This window comes from Netta rufina (assembly GCF_964035555.1).
Source record: "Netta rufina genome assembly, chromosome: 1".
Taxonomy (NCBI): Eukaryota; Metazoa; Chordata; class Aves; order Anseriformes; family Anatidae; genus Netta; species Netta rufina.
In genome coordinates this window covers 175,303,789-175,321,209 of record NC_140123.1, presented here as the reverse complement: position 1 = coordinate 175,321,209, position 17,421 = coordinate 175,303,789, and the positions used below count along the sequence as shown (strand labels likewise).

The 17,421-nt window shown below is 36.1% G+C and overlaps 1 protein-coding gene across 5 annotated transcripts in view; it reads right to left on the bottom strand.

The window, feature by feature from the left end:
• Positions 1-17,421, bottom strand: part of ADAMTS20 (ADAM metallopeptidase with thrombospondin type 1 motif 20) — a 96,520-nt gene that overhangs the window by 70,181 nt on the left and 8,918 nt on the right. For all 5 annotated transcript variants that reach the window (XR_014619066.1, XM_084300216.1, XM_084300217.1 and 2 more), the window contains 2 exons: positions 12,194-12,356; positions 6,698-6,960 (listed from right to left, as the gene is read on the bottom strand). Coding sequence is in view for 4 of the 5 variants with exons in the window: in XM_084300216.1 (XP_084156342.1) it covers positions 6,698-6,960; positions 12,194-12,356 (426 nt within the window). In the remaining variant the exon portion in view is untranslated. The remainder of the gene's footprint in view (positions 1-6,697; positions 6,961-12,193; positions 12,357-17,421) is intronic.

Here is a 17,421-nt window from a genome sequence, read left to right as displayed (position 1 = left end):
ACAGGGATAAGCACTCCTAGCCCCCGTATTCTAAGGACACGTCTTTCAATGCTTTCTTATTGGAAGCATTCATAAAAAAGGATGATGAAATGGGATAGGAATTTGACAGAACACACCATTTCTTTACAATTTCCAGATCTACTTGCATTATAGCGATCTAAATCCAGGCTTCAGAAAAGAGGGAGATAACAGTCAAGATAAAGGGAATTAACTTTCAAGAGATTTTTCAGACTCTTGCTATGGGCACCTACATCACTGTACAACAGCTCAGACCACACAATAAAGAAAGGAAAAAACAAAAAACAAAACAACAAAAACAAACAAACAAACAAAAAAAACACCACAAGAATTAAGGTAGTTATCCTTCAGTGGAAGAATCACAGTTTTCATTTTCAAGAAATTCCCACCAAAGACTAAAGTCAGATCATGTCATCACCTCAGCTGTGGCTGGCAGGTGACTAGAAGTGACATTGTCACAGCAGAGTTTAGTTTCTCTTGCTGTCCCTGTTGTAGCTGTCCATAACACTGGAACTGTGAATTGTTGCAAACTGTCAAGTTCAGAAAAGGGGCTAGAACATGAGCAAGTACATCTAGAGGCTGGAAAAGAAGTGATATATCTAAATAGAATTGAATTTCTTCAGATCTTTTTCCCCTGAATACTGCATCACAAGACCTCTTTTTCTCTTCTTGTCTGCTACATGCAACCATGATCGCAGGAGAACACAAACATTCATATCACTTGAAAGAAACATGATATCAGCTCTTAGCTCACATGTCTTCTGCAGGCTCCAACAATCTCTTATTTATCATTGTGGTGCTGAAAGGATGTGAGATATCCAGGACCTGGGAGATTTCTCCTTCACCTCTTCCATTGTCATATCCTGATTCTGCCATATATTTCGTAAGACCCCAGAATTGTCTGAAGTCATGAGATAAAGAAGTCATCACAGCATTTATTGCTTCACTGAGAGAGAATAAGAAAAAGCTGTGTTATTTCTGCCAGTGTTACTCCTATTCTGTTCCCTCCACCTTTCCTATCCAAAGTTGTTTTCTTTGGAGGAACCTAATACTGGTAGCAATAACTCATGCAAACTTGCACAGATATACCTACACAGCTCAGGGAAACCATTTTTTCCTGCCATTTCCTACCATTCTCGCCAATCTACCATCCCCTGAGTTATTCAAGCAGAGGTTCCAGCAGACTCCCTGTTGTGCTCTGATGAAAACAAACAGAAAGAACACAGCCCTTTTAAAGGGTGAGTCACCCCGTCAGGAATGCCTGGGCTCTTTCCTATCTGTAACTTGGGGACTAAGACAGTTGCAAAGATATCCCCTTAATACTGCAAAAACTTGACAAATGGTAACTAAGTCATCACCAGCTGCAGTCTTTGAATGAAAACACACATCAAGGCTATAATCAGATCACATCAAACAGCACCACGTATGGCTCAGATGTCAAAGCATCCTTCCCTGTGAAATTACCTTTTCAGGTAGTTTCTTTCAGTTTACTAAAGGAATAATTACTAAACATCTAATTAACAATAACAACACTAGCTCACAATAGTAGTAAAGAGCACTAAGAGCAGTGAATCATAAAGACGGGCTTGCTTACGTGCTGCAGAATTTCCATCTCTCTGTTACCTCATGGACCTCAAGATACAGTATTACACGATGAGGCACTACAGCATTTGGTAAAAGACACCCTGGAGCTGGAACAGCTGTAAGGGTTGTCAGTTAAGAAAACAAAAAGTGTTTTTATAGAGAGAGATATCTGTATGTCAAGATATAGTTTGTACGGGAATGAGCTTAAGCAAGAACAAATGGCTCTGTGCTGGCTTTCTAGATTTCACTTATCTTAAGATAAAAAGCACTGAATGTTACTGCAGCATTAATAGCAATACACTGGTCTGAGTGAAAAGGAAGAGTAAAATAAGTGTAGAAGCCTTTCAGCGGTAGAGAAACACACTCATGACAAGATTTTGAACTCAGAAATGTATTTTGTCATTCAAATGCCAACTCATACAAAAGTAATATGATTAACCTACAATTTATTTCAGTCTACTGCCTATTTTAAAAATAATGACTGTATACTAGATTCAATAACATTAGCTGTTCCTAAACGCTAGCCTGCATCTGGTTATTTTCCCATGCTGTTATGGAAAGCTGAAATGTTAGCAGTTGCATGGCATGAACTGCTACGAAAGTCTAAAAACATTTTTCAAACGCATGCCGTATATATTAGGACAAAATCATTCACCTGGTTTTTAATGAAAGGGGGCAGCATGCTGAGGCATGGATTCTTTCCATGCAGAAAATGTTTTGGGGTGTATGCTGCTGCTGATATGCTGCCACTATGCTGTCAGAAGGGAGAAAAATGGTATAAACAAGGCAAGACTAGAAGCTTTTCTTTTTTTTTTTTTTGCTGTTAAGAGCTCTTACTCAGTGCCTCACATTTTACATCTCAGTAAATTATAGTAGACATAAAATGTTATTAAAATGACAGTAGTATATCAATGGCAGTTTGTTTAATCTTTCAGATTTATTCAGATCAAAGAAAACAACATTAAAGAGTAAAAGCCTCCCTGCACAAAGAGATGTGCAGTCTACATTAGGAATTTGATGAAAACAGAAATACCAGGATTTAATACCATTTAATAATGGTCCTGTTTTACCATTGAATAATATGATTCTATGATTCCACAAAAACCCTGCAAGTTAAATGAGCTAAACTGATGCTGTCTCAATCCTCTCCATGAATGCGCGGCCGCCCTCCTGCCATACTGCAGCCCTGGCACTCACGGGCAGACAAGCAGCCAAGTCCACGATGGGAGCTGGCCAACAGAGCCGTACCCCAGGTGGTTTTTACATGTCACATTTTCTTTTCAGAAAGGTGAGATTACACAGGTCTTGCTGCAAGCAGACTAATAATAGACTAAGAAGTCTCCAAAATAACTATTTAAACTGTAAATTTCTTTAAAAGGGTCAGTACTAAGGTGCATGATTGAGAAAGGGACAGCGCCACAAAATGTATTATGGAACCAGATGTGACAAGTCTCTGGTGTTTTTATAGTAAACTCCAGTGTTTTAATGAATTTTAATGAATTATCTCAATTGTTTTCTAAGATCTCACTTTACTGTTAGGAACTCTGAACTGCTGCAACCTAACTGCCTAAGACAGAGTCTTCCAGCCACAGAATCTATTAAGACAGAACCTGCTATGTTGATGCAACATTCAGAAGAACAAGAAGGAACATGGAGAGTTAAGTGAATGCAGATTTTTTTATTAATCATTTCACATTAAATAATGCCACTGTTTATTGTATTTCAATATAAAAAGTTTTGATAAAGTCCTAAGCCTTTCCATGGCAAAGCTATTCTTTGTACTTTTCAAATCCATCCTTCAACCAGCAGTAAAAAGCATTTCCAAGACAGAGTAAATACTATGAATACTCATTCCAGTTTAAATGCATTCCAGTTTCAGTTCAATGGGATTACTTGCATGCTGAGAGTTAAGCCTTTTCAGGTTGAATTGGATGAGTGACAAGACACTTAAAACCCTAAAAATATTTAGCAGTATATTTTGGTTCTTATTTTCCACCCATAAAAAGAAAGAGTATTCTATAGCAGCGAGTTTACTCTTCTGGTTTTGTTGATGTTTAAAATAAGAAAAAAAAAAAAAAAAAAAAAAGGAAGAAAAATGGGCCAGCATCTCAAAGGTTCTTCTGGGAGCTAGATATCTAAGTTTCATTAAAATTTAATGGGATTTATACGCTTAAACTTTAGGTTTCTTTAAAATCCAAGCCAAAACTGGATATCCTTAGAAGTTTCAGAATGATAAGAGCAAAATATAATGCTTGATTCATTTGAAATGCCAGCAACCTGCCAATTTCCTGTAACAGTAGACATTGCTTGACCAGACACAAGTACCAGTTAAGTTTAATAATCAAAGCTATCTGTATAATAGTAGAAAGGATAAAGTTTAATAGTTTCATTTCTTCCCTTTGTGGGTAATGAAATAAGACTAATAAGGGTTCTATTTCAAACAGGAATAGGCAGTTCATCAAGAAAATACCCACTTGCGTACTGATGAATTCTGATATAGATTACATAGCAAAGAGTGGTAGTTACTTGTTTTCCTATTCTCCACATTTATTACTAGCTTATTGAAGCATAAGTATGCTGGGGCATGAGAAGGAAGAAATGATAGTGAAGATACTATCTTCATATGCATATATTGGATTTGTTTGACAAAGCAACATGTATGTGTGTAGAGGGTTAGGCCAGATGACCTTCCAGAGGTTCCTTACAACTTATATTACTCAATGATTCTACGACTATTTGAAATGCTTAAAGAAGTAGAGGACATTAAGCTGGGATATGTACTCTTGGGGGAAAAATTAACTAGACAGTGAAGAAAGATTTTCAGAACTAGGGTCCAATTATGTATTTCCAAGAATTATTGCATTTATACATTACAATACTTATACTAAGTATTTCTACACAAAGATTTAAACAAGCTTCTGTTTCAAGATTGCCTTCAGAACTAGCAGATGTGCATGTGGACTAATAGCTGCCAAAAGATGCTAGTTATACATCTTACTGAAAACCGTAATAGATAAAGATATTAAATTCACATTAAAGGTGCCTTTTTGTTGTGTGTCATTACCTCAAAGACAGCAATAAGTTACCTAAGCCCTAGTTTTACGGTATTGACAGGTGCATGCAAGAATGAAGTCACAAGATTTATATCAAAGAACTGGTGTTGCTTCATTCATCACGTATATGTTAAATGTTACTCTTAAAAACAGTGTATATAGGCTCTCTAGAAGCAGTTATACTGTGAATACCCCATTTAGTTAGTAGAAGTCCAGTTATGTGAGTGAAAAGACACAGGAAACAAACATAAGGCACAGTGGTTGAATGAATGATCTCTACAGATGCAGGAACTGTGTTTGTTCTAAACAAAAATTATATCTATCATTTTATCGAACTGTAGGTTTTGTAGAAAAAACAGATTCTATTTTAAAATAATGTTTTGACTACTTCATTTTGATTTGAAGTATAACTCTGTATTAAAAAGTTTTTCTAATAATGACATCTTTGGGACTGACTGTTTCCAAATGATTTTCAAACTAAATTTGTACTGTAAGCTAAAGAGGAGAAACATCTTCCAAAGGTGATTTTTTTTTTTTTGGTCAGACATGACCTTTCAGACCTTCACAGCATTACTTGTCTAAAAAAATCAAAGACTATATCAAATTATTAAAAACCTGAAATGAGATTCAGCATACATTTAATTTTCATAATTCTTATAAAATGGTCAGAGAAAATTCCATCTAACTCTTGTGTAATTATAGCAGAGTTCTGAAATTACGTAAGAAGCTCTACAAAAAAAAAAAAAAATAATATTTAAGCATGATACAGATGTTAGCCAAACTTCAAAAATGCAGTTTTCTTTGTAAGACACAGAGACAAACTGTGCAACCACACAGGATGAAGGCAGCATTTAACAAGAGATTATAGTGCTGCTGTAGTTTCATTGTGAGGTGCACAACTGGGAGAAAACACAAATTTTACAGTCTGAAAATCCCCTTTCCCCACCCTCATAATTCTTTAAAATTATATACAGTTTTTCTGTGTAAAAATCAATGTGGCACATTAAGGCTTCTAAACTTTGATGCCTATATCGGTGTAAGAGGTGACAGCACCTCTGTCAGCTGGTCATGACGGTGAGAAGAACTCGGTTCAGTTGCCTACCTACCTGTATCTAGTGTCATTTCAGATGCTTTAAGATATTTTACACCTGCAAAGAACTAGCAGGCATGACACAGGCTACACGAGACCTGCACGCCTTTGTGAAGCAGCAGCTGGGGCCAAGGTGTATATCCTATGGCATCTTAATTTGTTTTGCAGAAGTATCCAGTGCCAACTAGTTAAGCTCAGTGGAAACTACTGAGCTATTCTGTTCATCCAAAGTAGATGTCTATAACTGGTCAAGTGAAGAGCTCACTTATTTAAACCAGATACCTCTGCAGAAACCTAAGTGTAGGTATCTTCATTTACAAGCTTCATTTGCAACAAAAATATGCAGCTTTCATCTACTGAAGAAGTTTAATTTATGTAAGGATACAAATCTAGAGATTTGGACACAAATTACAGAGACTATTTTAGCACAGGTTTTAATGAAAAACAGTTCAATGGATGTCATAGTAAACATTTCGATTTTACAGAGCATGTTGTATTGAGTTCTGAACCAATATAAGAGGTGACTTTTAGTTGAGCTCTTTCTGTGTTGAATTCTTCCTTGAACCAAATGTCAACTCAAAATCTGACCCATATTAATTTGAAGTTACTTGAAAAAGTAGGATTACTATAATCAAGCATTTTTTCACAATGCCTTTTAACCTCTGTGTCTGCTGTAATTAATCTGTATGTTTAACTCACTGAAGCTTAGCAATTCTTTTAATGTAACAGCAAATCAGGAAATGGGTCAGAGTATTTCACCTACACATTTCACTTACTGCATTAAGCTGGAAACATGCAGAATCTGAAATTTGGGCCCTATATTTTTTTACTTACGTAGTCTTTCTTTCAATATCGAATTCAGTCAAATCAGAAGAGTGGGGAGTTCCAAAAGAGAAAACACCAGAACAGAAATAACAAATTGCTGATAATTATGAACTTCAGTTTTACTTACTATTGACATCAGTGTTAATATATAGTGCTGTAAATTCTGCCCATGGTGACGAACCATTTTGGTGTCAGCTGTAACCATCACTTCTACGTATCGTGGGTAAGAAAGAAAACGTTTTTTCCGGGAATGTGGATTATTGCCACCATCCTTTAAAGATAAATTTTTAAAAGCATACTCTATACTTGGGGACTTCTGTAAAACATTTTTCTCTTCATTTAAATTGTTGAAGTCTGGATGTAGTAAAGTGCTTTCTTTCAGCTTGTTTTCTGTAAAGCAAAAAAAAAGATTTAATGTAGAATGTAGTTTTTAAATTTAAAAATATGTAGATAAAACTCTGCCTAAAATAGACAAAGAAAAATTGGAATTATGAGCTTACTTCCAATGAAACCAGTGCAAGAATAAAAAAATAAATTAAACATGGAATGCTGTAATAGGAACATCAAAATAGCTATCTTGAACATTAGCATTTACTCTCTCCATATACAAATTAATTGTTGAAAGTTGGTTAAGAATTAGACAGTGGTATTATTGTTCCTGGAACACAGTGTAATCCAAACAGGCGGGCTGGAAGGAGATAAGTACTACAATCTAAGCAGTGCAAGAAAGAAAACAAATTAAAATATCAATTTTTACACACAAACCTTTAACACCAATAAAACCAACCATAGCAAGCCATAACAATGACTAGACCTGAGTCCTGAATTCAAGTCCCTGTTGACTTTTTCATTTATGTATCATTAAATTTGTATAGAGTGATTTCATTGACAGCTTTATTAATATTCATCATATTGAATCAGGGTTTAAAAGATATAGTTTGGAGGCATTTTAGTATTGCAACACTTCCCAATTATAGCATGCACTCCAGCCATCAGGGACTTCTGATGCCTGGTAAAACCCATGCATTGATCACAGTCACCTCAGCAGCAGCCCATGAAAATACTTAGCTGAGAAGCACATCTGAATTCTCACTGCTCTCAGGAACTTGAGCACCTAATGAGATACTTCAAGCCACTCAGCAGCAGTCCTCACTGTTTTTCTGGAGGCTAGATGTCCTTTTAATGAGCAGCTACTAAAGAATATGGCTCACAATATAGCCATAGGGTATAGAATATATAGAATATAGTCCCAGTAAATAACTATATCCTTCCAATGACTTAGAAGGACTACAGTACTGACTACAAAGATCCTGACTCAGTGTCATTCTCAGTTGGAGAGGATTTAAATCTATGCATTCCATATTTCAGTGGAAGAGCCCTCATCAGTAAATTTTAAGCTACTTTTGACAGGTAAACTGTCTGTCCCCATTGAAGTCAGGCACAATACAGCCAGAAAATTATAGAATCAGTAAGGCTGGAAAAGACCTCCAAGATCATCTGGTCCAACCATCACCCTATCACCAGTGCCACCCACTAAACCATGTCCGTGAGCACCATATCCAACCTTTCCTTGAACACCCCCAGGGACAGTGACACCACCACCTCCCTGGGCAAACCATTCCGATGCCTGACTGCTCTTTCTGAGAAGAAATGTCTCCTCATTTCCAACCTGAATCTCCCCTGGCACAACTTCAGGCCATTCCCTCTTGTCCAAAATGACGCTAAAGGGACAACAGTGAGCACCTTTAAGTTTGCTGAGTAGTCACCTGAGAGTCAGTCACAAAATACAAGTGCAGTAATTGCAAAAACTATTGGCACTAACAATAGAGAGGGAATTTGAAAGAAATGTGGGGGCTGGCATAGAAAAGGAACATGTCAATGAGTATCTACACATATCAGGTATTTTCAGACTGACTGAGCCTGATGCAATTAAAGAGAACTATCTGAAGTAGTCTCACATCCACATGATTTTTAGTAAAGTACAAAAGGTGTCTGAGACTCTAGAGTACTGGAGAAAGTGCAAAACATCACCCATATTTCCAATGAGAGTTTAAGACAAATTTGTGGACCAGCCAAGACAACTTCAGTACTCGAACAAATAAAAATAATTGTGTTTATAAATAACCAAAAGGATTAGCAGTAGCTATTGTATTTATCAAAAACGTTATGATAAATTCTTCTAGTTTCCCTGTACTGAGGAAACAGAATTTATGAATAAAGGAAATGCAACAGATGTCTTATCCTGACTTGCGTAGGGCTTATAGCACAGTTTCCAATTAACTTTTCATCAGCAAGTTAAAAAGAAACTAGAAACAAGTGTGAAAAAGATTAGCTAGACATCTTTAGAAGTAATTACCATGGTCTGATTCCAAACTAAAAAGACGTATTGAATGAGACATGTCACCTTTGAAATCTATCTGCTATTCAAAATATTTTATTCACAAAGAAAAAAATAGATGTGCAGATGTCAGAGGTTGGGAAGAGTACTACGCATGTTGGAGAACAGCATCAGATCTCAGAGTGATCTAGAAAAATGAAGGCAATGGCTTAGAAAAAGGAAAGCTGCAATTCATGGGAAGCAAATGCAAAGTTCTACGTTTGGCCAGAGATGCATGGGATGAAAAGTGACAAGTTAAAAAGCATATTTTTTTTTTTATTAAGCAAAGGATCTCAAAGATTATAGTCAATGACAAGTTGAAACAATAGATTTATTTTTTTGGGGGGGAGGGGAGGAGGCAAGAGACAGGACAGACATGGACAACAGCAACAACATAAGTTAAATTGGAATGTATTAACTGCTGCGTTATCCATATGCATCTAAGTTATTCCTTCCACACTGTTCAGCCTAGTCTATGCTTCTGCTAAAACCTTGTGTTTGGGGAATTTTCTTATTTTTTAAAAAAATTAAACTAATGTAAACAGCTTAAGAATTTATTAAATTAATTAATTTTGCCTTTTTTTTTTTCCAAAAACAAAACAAAACCTCGAAAAAATCCAAGTGTATGAAGAAACCTGAACACCTGATCCATACAGAATGGTTTAGAAAAAGGGGTATTTTTACTCCAAAGAGAAGTATGTTACCAGCAGACCTTCTTCAGATCTGCAAGGAAAAGAATACACCATCAACTCCGAAAAACAATTGAATACCTCTTGGGCTTAAATTGTTACAAGGTAACTGTAGGTAAGGTTGTAAGGAAAAACTTATTTCACAAGCAGTTATGTGCAGGGATAGAAGGTCTAGGAAAGTTCGTAGTTTTCATAGAGATCTGACAAATGAATATTAGAAATGGAGGAGGAGTTGATCTTGACTTGCTACAGTAGCATAAGCAATCTTATTTCCTTTCAGTCCTTCTTTCAGTGTTTCTTGTAATTTATTTTAAGAAAACAAATAATATATGCACAGATTAGGAAATACTGTAAAGGTAAAACAGAATATGGCAAGTCAAGATTTAACATTTTGATACAGTATTGATGAACAAGTAAGAAACAGTTTAAAACAAAAAAAAATGGATGAGGGATTCAAAGAAAATTTAGATATATCCAATACTAATTTTCTTTAGACACAGATAATGGAATTCATGTGAGTATATTAAACATTTATGTCTTATCATCCAGCTTCTCCTTACCATCAGTGGAATGAAATTCACATTTCTTGGTAACAAATCATCTTACCCAAAAGAAGATGTCCAAAATAAGCATATGAATGATAGTAAATAAAAGTGACTCTTTCTCTTCTTTAAAGATAAAAAGGGGCTAAGGATGACTAATGCAGATGTACAATGTCTAGAGTTGGATGAGACGGGTCACTATTGTCATTATTGTTATAAATCACAACCTGATCAAACATCCACTGCTTAACTTACTTCCCAATAGAAAGCCTCTCCATATCCCCTCGTCAAAATCCATTAACTAAAGAACAACAAACTCTCATAATCACAAGTATTGCTATATATACTCTATTTCTCCTTGAACAACAACAACAAAAAAAAAACGAATAACCAGGCAAAACTAGCATTAAAGGAGACAAATCTCTTAGGAAAATAGAAATATAACCACACAAGTTTTTTCTCCATAAATATTTGTGCAATGTCCACCACCCCTCAAAATAAGTTACAGTAATCCCTGGCTCAGAGTATTTTGTAGCTGATACAATACATGAAAAGGGGAAAATGACCGCATTCCTAATGCTGGGAAAGCCTTTTCTTACACTAAATTGCTTATATTAAGCATATTCTATCATACGCAGCACAGGAAGAAGAACACAACCTGAAAGATCTCTTCTTTGGTTCGGTACATACCATTCATCATTTGAAAATATATTTTTTAATCAATAGTTTCCTGGATTTTTCTATTGATAGTTGCCTGGCTTTCAAAGTACTAACACCATTTTCTGCAATGGCAACCACAAATAAATAGATAGCAACAGCTTCCAGAAAAACAGACTCAGGAAAATAAATACAGTTCAGTAGAATTTGTTCAATGGAAGATGATCATAATTAAGGCCAGAAAAAAAAAACACCATCTAAAGAAAAGCAGAATTCAACATATTTTTCTGAGTACAAAATGTAATCTAAGAATTTTCCAAAATTCCATCACTAGCCACACAAGCTACTCCACTATTTTTGCAACTGATGTTTGAAAACAGCTGGTCACATATTCCTTAAAAGAAAGTAATAGTTGAGACTGTGATTTTTTTTCTCCAGATGTACTCGGCATTGCATAAACATTCCTGAAATGCAAGTAGATTCAAAGTGCAAGAAATGCAGATTTCAGTCTCATGTAAAGTGGAGAATTTTAATTAGACAGGATGTTTCTAAATGCCAAGCTGAACCAAATTGAAGCTGCTTTCTCGTATTTTGGGTCTCCACCCAGTTGTGTTTTCTTTGATGCCCACTAAATGAAGCCCATATGCATCTATTAAAAGAAGGAAGGCATTCTCTCAATAGACTTAAAAAATGAGAAATCCTTCAGATACAGTACAAATGTTTTTAAAATGGCACTTCTAGCAAAGCTTCAGAAGTACATTTCTCAGACAGGGTCTTCAAAGGCTTCTACATCGTAACACCCCAAAGCAGATGACATTTCAGTATTTAGAATGTGACACATTCACTTGTGACACATCCTAACAGTATGCTTGTATGTTATACCCCCTTGCTTCTACTTAATTTAAATAACGCTAAACATTGATTTGTAGTATGACTACATTATTAAAATATCCATGCAGAAAAACACCTGTATCAATGGGTAAAATTATATTTACTTCAATTTTTAAGGAGGACAGATGTTCTGTATTATCCATTAGATTTGTAATAAATTCATGATCTTTTGTGAATATAAACAACATTAACTCCTGTGGATCTGCTCCTTAAATGTTTACATATGACACACAGGTGTAAAAATAAATCCACAGAGAAGTCCTTAAAACATCAGGATACACTTCAACATACCCATTTTCTCCCACATTTAAATTAGCCACTGGCAAGAAAAAAAGCAATTGTTGCCATGCCTACGTGAAAGAAAAGCATAGGTTCTAGTGGAACAATCTTTTTTTTTTTTTTTTTTTTTTGATATCAGAACACAAACACTTGAAAAAGTCAAACTGAAATTTAAAGTAGGACTATACCTGAAACTTCACATGGTTTATGGGATTTCTGATACTTTTTATTAAATTCTTCATGCCTGTATATAAGATGTGGTTTGTTATGCTCATCTTCATGTTCACCTCCATCCGTTTTCACGAGAGGTTCTAAAAAATATTCACCATCATGTGTTTTAAAGGTGCCCATCTGAAAGTAAGAGAAGTAATTGATTTAATTTGCACTAAAATACCAATATAAAAGCAATTCTATTGGAAGTAAACAATTTAAAATAGTATTTTTAGAATAATAGAAATAAATTTGCATGAGACAGAGGAAACTTCAGAAAAGCTGTAGAGGTGGAAGCTGGAAGTAAGGCAAAGTTTCTCTTTCAGAATCTGGTCCCACCAGTGTAAACCATAACAAAGACTACCTTAGGTATTACATATTACATAAACATATGTAAACGTTATACAGAGTTAATGCAACAAAGAAGATCAGAGAAGTCAAAACAATCTAGGCATACCCAAGCAAGATCACCTGGGAAACTGTGCAGAAGGGAGTGGAAGCCATCAAGAAATTCAGGATTTGTGTTGTCTGAGTTCTAGATGAGGCCTTCCTGTCCTTTACATCATTGACATTTTTATTCTAAACTTGCATTTTGTCCACATATTAGCAACAGTGTTAACCGACTATTCTTTTCAGTATTTTTAAAAGACTGAAACTAGTTTCAGGAATTCAGAGTTGACAGTTTCATAAATATGTTTCTTCTCTCGTTTTTTTTTTTTTTTTTTTAACTCCTAGGGGACACACATGGTTAACTATGGACTGGGAACCAAAGAAACTTGATTACCAACCAAAGCACTGGCATACATACAAAGGAAAAGAACAGAAATTAAGCTCATTTTCCCACCACCCCATAATCCATTAAATTACAAAACCCTAACATGGAATCTCGTCCTTCTCTCTGCACTTCTAACAAAAAATCATGGTTTCCTATGGCTTTAGTGCCATATTTCAGAAGATTATGAAAAGATGTGAAACAAAAGATGTGTAACTAGCAGAGGCAAGGACAGGAGTAAGCCTTGCTTAGAAACTACACAGCAACAAATGAGGACATAGTTTTATAAAACACAATTGAGGCTAGTGCAGTTACTAGAAGGAGGAAAAAACGTGAGAATTTCAGTTTAGCACTCAGACAGAGTGGGTGCACTTCATCCTGCTGACTGTTTTGCCGTATTAGTGAGGCATTTTATCCATTAAGAGAACAGCAAACATTTACATTTTATGGATTAAGAGATTAGGTATTCAAGTCAACCTTGCAAATGAAGAGTGAGTGGCAGAGCAAGGTATGTAAGAATAGATGTGAGAACTGTTTTGTTTTGTTTTCCAGCAGCCTACAGAAGTCTTTTAAAATCTGCTGCAGGCTACTTTTGTAACCAGGGCATTACACCTGAATTATATTATCCCCTTGAATTCAGGGCCCATCTAGCAGTGGCCAGTTTTCTGTTTTTAAAAGACTGTTACATTTCAGGTACATGTCAGACTATCTGTAATCCTACCTGTTAAGTATCATCCAAAATTGTAAACACACTGTGGTTGGAGCCTCTGCATCATCTTTGTTGTAGCATGGAAAAGAGTCCCAACCTCACTAAATATTTCCCCTCAAGACTTGTAAAAATCTCATTTCAGTAGAAACCCTTTCCCCCCCCCCTCAGTTTCAAACATTTAAATTGTTTTCATGCTGGATCCTGAATGTGTTCAGAACAGTCTCTTCACACATGTGTTTTCAGGACATGTTGTTAACAGAGGACTGCAGACTGAGTGCACAGGGAATGCTATCTACCGTCATGAGAAGGGTCTCCAAAACCTAGGGTCTCTTGAAAACAGCTATGCTACAGCTTGTCAGTTAGACCAAAGTAGGTGAAACTTTCTGGGCAAAATGACAGGGACAGATCCTATCCATAAAGGGCAAAGCAATAAGAAGGGATGCTAAGACTCACATCGATGCTTTTATTTGAATTGTCCAAGTCCAAACCACCCAAGCAGCATAAGTTCAGGTGCATACGATTTGTGAACAAACATGCTAATTAATTCTTTTCTCCTGGCATATCCTAAGCCCTATTTTTAGGTAACAGAGTCTTTTTTATTATTATGATTATTTTTAAGATTTAATAAGAGCAAAACCTTTACTGCTGCTGCTTTATTCCCCCATGTACATTTTATTTTCTTCCTACTCCTAACAGCTAGAGCAGGTTCTTTATTGGCTTCTTCCATGGCTTTTCCAATTAACAGGCTTTCAGATCTTCAGATCTTACAAAGAAATGGTTTCAGCTATGACAAACATACCAAGTATGAGAATAATAGCACAGAACTAACAAGGAAAGAGTTTGTGCTGCATTTTCAGGCTCATCTTCCACAATAGCAAACTTCCATTGGAAAAAAAAAAAAAAAAAAAAAAGAGAGAGAAATTCAAGAACAAGGCTTTATATCTCTACTATTTCACACTCAAAAAAAATAATAAAAAAAAATTACTAAGATGTTTTTGAGTGAGATCAATAACTTTGAAAACTCCACTCAGCTTCCTGACCCTGTACTCAGTCAAATGCCACAAGTGGTACACTACCTAGGAATTCAGAATTACATTTTTGAATGCATTGACCTACCCAGTTCATAGAGAGAGTCAGCACAAGGCATCATGGCAAACCCAAGTCAGTCTAACATTGCTGATTTCCCCTCTTCTCTTTGGGCACTCCCACACTGCACTTCAGCACCAGCAATGCAAAGTGCACCGACATCTCTCCAGGTAAAATCTACGCCTCCTATCAAGGAAAATTATTTTTCAAGCAAAATAGCAAGGGTTACCTGGGAACAGAGAATGATTTCTCCTGAAAATAAATACATAAATAAATAAAAAGCTTTGTATCAGCAAAAGCTAACTGCAAAACCAGACTCTCAGGCACCTCAGAAGGCGCTCTGATGCCTGCCTATCCCATGGGGCCTAACTATAAATACACAATATCAAATGCCTGGCAACATCTGGGCATAACTTTCATCACCTTATAGTTTAAATATTTCAGTCAGAACTCATACAAGTATCTTCTTAACTGAAATCCAGAATCCTGTCCTAACAGTCAACACATTGAAGACATCTAGGGAAAATAGTCAGGTAATTTTCCCTCTTACAAGCTACTCAGAAGTAGCAGTAACTGTGCTTACCTCTAGGTTACATTAAATAGAGAAAATGCCTAGAAAGCAAAGGAACAAATTCTCTTTTGTTAAAAACAGCAAAGAAAAAAAGAATACATCATAAGCTTACAACCCAAGAAGTTTGGACAGACAGCTGGAAGGGAGGAATCCTCCATTACATTTCATGCCTTCAGAATTGTTCTTAGTTTTTTCTCTCCTCAACAGGATATGGATACACAAGCAGTAACTACTGCCACTGACTGGTTAGGAACACCTCCCAGCAGCAGCCCATGATAACTGTTTTGTTGCACATCCACTGTGCAAGTTCAAGTGAACTCTTAGTATTGCAAGTGAAAACACAAAGGGTAAGAGACAAAAAAAGTGCTCTGAATTAAGAACAGAGTATTATATCTGTAATTTAAAACCCAAGCAGACATCACAACTTATTTAACAAACACCAGTGAAATAAATTTGGAGTGGAATACTGAACTAACAAAAATCCAAGTTTTGGGAGACAGCAATACCCATATGTGATTGCGGTCAGATTAATGAGTGGAAACCAGCATCTTAGAACGCAACTCTGTCAAAAGAAAAAGTTAAGAGAAGCTAAGCTTAAAACCACCAATATCAATTCTTAAACTAAAGCTGGATTTTGATTAGCTACACATGGTTTTCTCCTTGTTTGCCGAGCACAGAGGTCTACAAACTACGCTGTTCTGCCTGGTGTGCAGTCCTTCATTCACAAAAGCAATGCTTCTTCTGGTGACAGATCCTGCAGATACAAATGGAGCCGTTACTGTGAGTTAGACTCACAAGGAAGAGGGCTGTGGGATCCAAATGAAAAATACTTTGGTAAAAACAAATAAACCAAACAAAGTCACTTAGATGTACAGAGGCAGGTTGTTGAAACAGGAGCCCAAGCATTTGCAGGAAATGAAATCAGAAATGAACTGGATTTACTTATCAGCCACAGATGCCTCTCAAATCATGTAACAAGAAATCTGCCCTAAACATTCTATTTCTGTTCTCAGATAAAGAGGGAAAAGTACATTTAAAAGATCTCTTCAGTGGAAGTGGAATACAAAATTGAAAACAGTCTCTTGCACATCATAAATAAGTGGTCCAAAGAAAGTAGGAAAGAGTGAGCACTACCCAGAGCTGTGTGCGTATGCACAGATTTGAGGAAATTAATGAGAAAGCCCACATGAGAAAGAGAATTTATTTCTTGGATTTAAAATCTTCTGGATGAGCTAGACACATTATATTGAATCAAGGTTCAATGGATCGATGCAGCTACTCACTCTCTATGGTATGTCTCCATGGTTTAAAGTGGCTTAAAAGTCCATAGTCTTAATCAATGCATTTGCTCTATTCCAAGAGTAGTAGAAATAAGTATTGCAGAATTTATGGTTGAAGTATGGACCATACCCATGTACAAATTACATCCTTGTGCATAATGGCAACTTGGAAGAACACATGGAAGACATAAGGGATATACAGCAGGTTTCAGAAACATGGAATTAATCTTAATATGTCCAACAGCACAATTGGAAAGATTTCAGAAAAATGCTAACCAAATGACTGAAGTTCTGGAAAACATGACTCCAAACTGGCAGACTCCCTCCCAGGTGAGCTCTGCTCCTACACTTAAGTATTTTCCATGCCCTCATAGCAGAGCTTCTCAACTCCAGCTCAAAATCTGCAAGTAGTTTACAGCACAGGTACTTTCTCAGTCAAAGTAAGCTAAAAAATACCTTTCTTATGTATTATTCTCTCTCTCTCGTTCAGTGTTGTGTTAATTCAAAACTCTTCTGAATAATGTGAGAAGCCCTTCACCCTTCTCTGCCTGTTCCACTGTTACGTTTTCTAATGAAAGACTTGAGAAGAATAGCCTAATTAGTTCACTGAAGGAAAAAAAGCATTAGAGGTTATCTGATCATGGTACAGTGCCAACATCTGGAAGAGAGATTTCTACCAGAAAATAAAGTAGAAGCACAATAAGATGTAGTGGTTGCCAGCTCATTTATGAAAACTACAGATAATAAAGGAAATAGTAATAAAATAGTAAAAAATATACCATCTAAAC